This window comes from Lepisosteus platostomus, chromosome 14, assembly GCF_059453375.1.
Source record: "Lepisosteus platostomus isolate fLepPlt1 chromosome 14, fLepPlt1.hap1, whole genome shotgun sequence".
Taxonomy (NCBI): domain Eukaryota; kingdom Metazoa; phylum Chordata; class Actinopteri; order Semionotiformes; family Lepisosteidae; genus Lepisosteus; species Lepisosteus platostomus.
This window is the reverse complement of record NC_142624.1, coordinates 19,800,739-19,805,417: the sequence shown is the minus strand read 5'-3', so window position 1 is coordinate 19,805,417 and position 4,679 is coordinate 19,800,739. Positions and strand designations below refer to the sequence as shown.

The 4,679-nt window shown below is 32.9% G+C and overlaps 1 protein-coding gene across 1 annotated transcript; it reads left to right on the top strand.

Moving 5' to 3' along the window:
* On the top strand, positions 1–3,969 carry LOC148648951 (receptor activity-modifying protein 1). The gene is made up of 4 exons (XM_088607398.1): positions 1–294; positions 1,532–1,612; positions 2,641–2,785; positions 3,239–3,969. The coding sequence occupies exons 2-4, from the start codon at positions 1,561–1,563 to the stop codon at positions 3,501–3,503; spliced, it is 462 nt and encodes a 153-aa protein (XP_088463524.1). The 5' UTR covers positions 1–294; positions 1,532–1,560; the 3' UTR covers positions 3,504–3,969.
* Positions 3,970–4,679: the final 710 nt, after the last annotated feature.

The following is a 4,679-nucleotide window of genomic DNA, read 5'->3' as shown; positions in this document are numbered from 1 at the left end:
AGTAAAACTTTAATACAGTCTGGGTTGAAGGGAAACCATTTAGACGGAGACATGGGAAAGGAAGTCGATGTTATGATGTAATGAGCTTGCTTTAGGTTTGATATTTGTATACAGTATGTGAACTGCTTGTAGGGAGGCTGAGTACACAGATAACAGTTAAATCATAAGAGACAGACTACACCAACAGTACTGCTCTTCTGCTTTGTATAGTACAGTGAACCTGATTGCAAGGAAGAAATATTCTACAAAAAATGCCAGTTCAAAAGGAATAACCACCCATTTTTTATTCTCAGGGTGAGTTTAATTTTTTTTTTCTAAAGCTATGGTTTAATGCAAATGTAGGTAAAGTACTGAGAAGGGTCTAATGTTTGAAGAACGTATATTTTTCCCAATGAAGATAATTATGGACAACTTTGTAGAAAGAGATGAATAGCTCTTTATCATTATGTTTTATTATTACTAGTACTCATGAAGGATGAGAAAAAACTGTGTCATTACAGTGGTAAATATGAAGACTATAAACCAAACATTTTTCCTTAGTAATTAAAGAAATACACACATTAACATGATAAAGAAAAATACATGATCAAAGACTCATTTACAAGTTATTCTACTTTTTGTATATTTCCTGCAATGTGATCCAATCATAGTAGAAGCTTCATTTACATTTTAGCCACTTCTTTGACATCACTGTCTTAACATTTTATTTCATGCAGAAAGTTAGCATTTCACATCTACACCAATATTTTTGCTATCCTGTACCATTTAACATGGTTTTTACATTTTCTCTTCATCATGGCAAGATAGTGTTTAATTTTCTGACTTGTTGTCAGAAGTTAGCAATTTTGAAAACACTGAAAAGTTGAGGACATTTCTTCCAGAAAAATAATGACAAAATTTAGGAGAGAGAGAGAGAAAAGCAACAACAAAATTGTGTAAGTATTTTATTCCATCTTAGACATTTCAAGTATACATGTAGTATACTGGTATATTGTTGTTATACAATAAAAAGCAATGCACTGTACACAGTAGGACAAAAATATAGCATTTTTCAAGCACTCAAAATACATGTTGAGTCACAAATAAAATGAATCTCAAAGGAAAAGTAATTAGGCTACTGGAAATATTATGATGTGAGACAAGAAATATAACTGTCAAGCAAGCATTATTGAAATATCAATGCATATATTTTTTCAATGTTTCATTATGTTAAAATAATTCTATGAGTCCTGTTCATCTGATCATTCCTGCCTTATTATGTTACTCTTTCCAACATTTTAAATGCCTTTGAAAAGTACTAGAAAATGTCATATTTCCTCAGATAGAGAATTTCTTTAGTTTTCTTATTACACCTGGTCCTTAATGATCTTTTCAGAATCTCTAAAGATACATCAAACAATAAATAACTAGAAATAAAATGGAAACATTGCTATTTTCCATAATACTTTTATGAAACCGGTTACAGTATGTTAACATGACTTAATTCCCAATCCATTGCATCAGTTCTTCATAGTTTGTATGTATTTAACAGTTTTGGAACCTAGATGCCAAGACAGAAGAATGGAAAAGCAATGGACTTTGAACTTTCTACTCTATTTGATAGTGTGCCCAGGTAGGTACTAAAAGAAACTGATTCATGTGTTCTGCTTTTGCTGAATGATTGCATTTGCCATTAGAAAACAACAGAATGAAATGTATAAAAAAAACTCAAGACAGAGTGCCATTTGTTATAGTCATTGCTAATCAGACATCTGACTTCAAGTCTTTTCCCCAGCAAGTTCAGCGCCTTTATTCCTTTTCACTTTAAAATAAAATATTTTTTAAAAAAGTGCCAGAGGAAATGAATTGTAAATGAAAAAAAATGAAGGCACTCCAAAATACACAAGAGCAAATTTCACATTGAAAGCAGTTGTTTTGATGCTATTTATAATCTGTTTTCTATATGTATATATCTCAGAGGAGTACCCATCTCAAGAGATTAATTTTGTGAAAATACACATCTGGTCTCTCTCAGACATACTGTACTTTAAACTGTGGATGCCTATCTATATTTATCCTAATTTAATTTTTTACAAACTTCAGACTTGAATCAGATGTATGTCAAGTAAGAAATATTAAATTATATTTATTAAGGAGTTAACAAGATTTGTTTTTGTTCAGGAGATGCCGACTCAAGTTTATTGTTAAGAGGAAGTGGAAAATGTATATCGACCAGCACTTACATGAGTAAGGGAATTATACCAAGAATCTGGCTGCCACCATCAATTCATTATTCTGCTTCTAACATACATTATTTCAAACACTAAAGGCAAACACAATGGTTTGTTATTTTTCCATACTTCACAGAAATCAAATCAAATCAAATCAAATAAAAACTCAAAACAAATAAAAAGTAATAATTTAAGTGGGCATCACAAAATCCTTTCCATGGATTCCAAATTGACTATTAATAGCCTATAATGATGGCTGTGCTACAATATCCACTCATCTTAAGTGCCTGTTGATATTCCTAGTGCATTAACTAACTTAATAGGCACGGTAAAGTACTTTTTTAAAAAAAATTCTAAAGGCGCTAAGACGTTCCATTAATGTACAATAAATATCACTGTCAAACTAGTGAATAACATTTGTTCTTTTCAGGTCTGGACATTTTAGCAAAAGATTTCCAAATATGCAACCAGGCTGCCTTTGACAGTGTTGTCAATAAGTTCTGTATTCCTCAATTTGTTAAAACTATGGAGTCCTTGAATTTCAAACAGGAATGTCCCTGGCCAGCCTCAAAAATGTAAGTGTGGATTTTATATTTAATCCAAATACCGAGAGTGAGGAGAAGGGTTTTTTGTTTTTTAATGGCCTGAACACACAAACATTTATTTTGTATGGAATTAGTAATTACAGGAAACACAATAGTTAATTTGTATACGACTTCAATATACTTTTGATCTTGAAAAATCTGGAATATCAACATGATAAAAGATTATATTGCTATAATTTCATGAATCAAGACTCAGAAATAACTGAAAAGGAAGAAAAACAAATTATTTTTTTGATAAATTATCATTTATGATCTCTATATACTTATGAATCCACATTCTGGCAGTCTGTTCTCAATAGTTGTCACCTTTAACATCTTGCGACCATTTTCCAGTCTCACAAATATGGAAATTTACAATACAATATGTAAAAATATGACCTTTGTTATGTTTTACCACTTACTTTTCTCTCTCATTTCTCACAGCTCTTACAATACTCTCATAAAATGTGTGGAAAAGACTGCAATCAACACAAAGTGCATCAACCCCAGTCTGAAAGATGAAATATTCCTGGAACTTCATCATCTGTTTTTCCCCCTCTGTCCTTCCTACATGAAACCGAAAGACCCTGGCCTCCACATCATACTACTTCTGGTGTTGCCCTGTGTTCTCAGCCCTTTTCTCCTGTCATACTTTTGTACTTATATTACAATCAGAACTGCTAACCCACAGGTTCCTGTTTCCCCATAACTCAGTGGTTAAGACAAGACTTGGTATGAGGAGATTCAGCTGCAGATCCTGCAAAATCTTAAAGAAAAGTTCTGGCTCCTTGCGCCACGGTGCAGTCGAGCATGTTTGTCGGTCCGCATATACAGTATACATAGAACACGTGTACCGATGATTGTGCTATTTCCACCATTTTACTTTGGTGTGAGAAAGTAAACTCTTCCTCTCAGGACAAAATTCTTCTGTACACATTCTGCATATGGATGGAAGGATCCTGCTGCCCTTCTAGTAGATTATGGCATCAAGCCCAGCTCTACAATTAACTCTTTGTGTAATACATTAAACATTCTTACAGGATACCCTCCATCTTTTGTGTGAGTTGTATAACAAAGGGCATCATTACAAGAGAGGTCTTATGTTTTGGAGTACCACTCTATCAATGAGGTAAATGGGTGTTTTTCTAAAATAAAATCGGTTAATCTTAACAGCACTTCATATTGTAGTTTTGTATTATTCTTGCCCTTATTAATAGATGTGTTAAGGGACGTACTTAGACATTGCTCCCTTTTTTGCAAAACGGACCTCCCCCTTTAGAATGACAAATTGTTGTAGCATCTCCTGCCACCCACCACCTTCATGCCACACAACAATGACTCTTCCAAATACCCCCCATAATCATGCAAAAACATTCAAATTTTCAACAACATCCTGAATTTGGTCCCTTTGCTTTTGTTATACAGTACATTTTGCGATCTCCACAAAACACATTTAAAAAGCAGTTGAATTGCACTTTTCTTGCTTGTTTGCTAACTAAAACTGATCCCAATTCATCACCTACAGTAATTGTGCAGCACAACGATACCCTTTCTTGGTAGAAATAAGTGTTATAAGCGTGGTTCTTCCTTTAAATAAGTGAGTAAAACTCAAAACAATATAAAATGCATACATTGAATTATATGGAAAAAGTCAAGATAAATTAGATTAGAATGTCATTGACTATTTAGCATCTTAACATACTTCTCCAGAGAAGCAAGGACACAGTCAAGCACATCACATTTGCACATCTTTTATGGTCTTTCTTGAGGAAAGTTTTTCAAGCACCATTTGTTTTAATGATACAAATGATGCCTTAATATTCTTCAACTACAATTTTAACCTTTTCTGTTTAATTTTAAACTGTTTAATTGATTTAAAAATGCA

Bases quoted from the DNA above. Each gene is read 5' to 3' on its own strand.
- LOC148648951 (XM_088607398.1), top strand. From the start codon at position 1,561: ATGGAAAAGCAATGGACTTTGAACTTTCTACTCTATTTGATAGTGTGC. The intron at 1,613-2,640 runs GTAGGTACTAAA...TGTTCTTTTCAG, and splicing joins CTATTTGATAGTGTGCCCAG to GTCTGGACATTTTAGCAAAA. The intron at 2,786-3,238 runs GTAAGTGTGGAT...CATTTCTCACAG, and splicing joins CCCTGGCCAGCCTCAAAAAT to CTCTTACAATACTCTCATAA.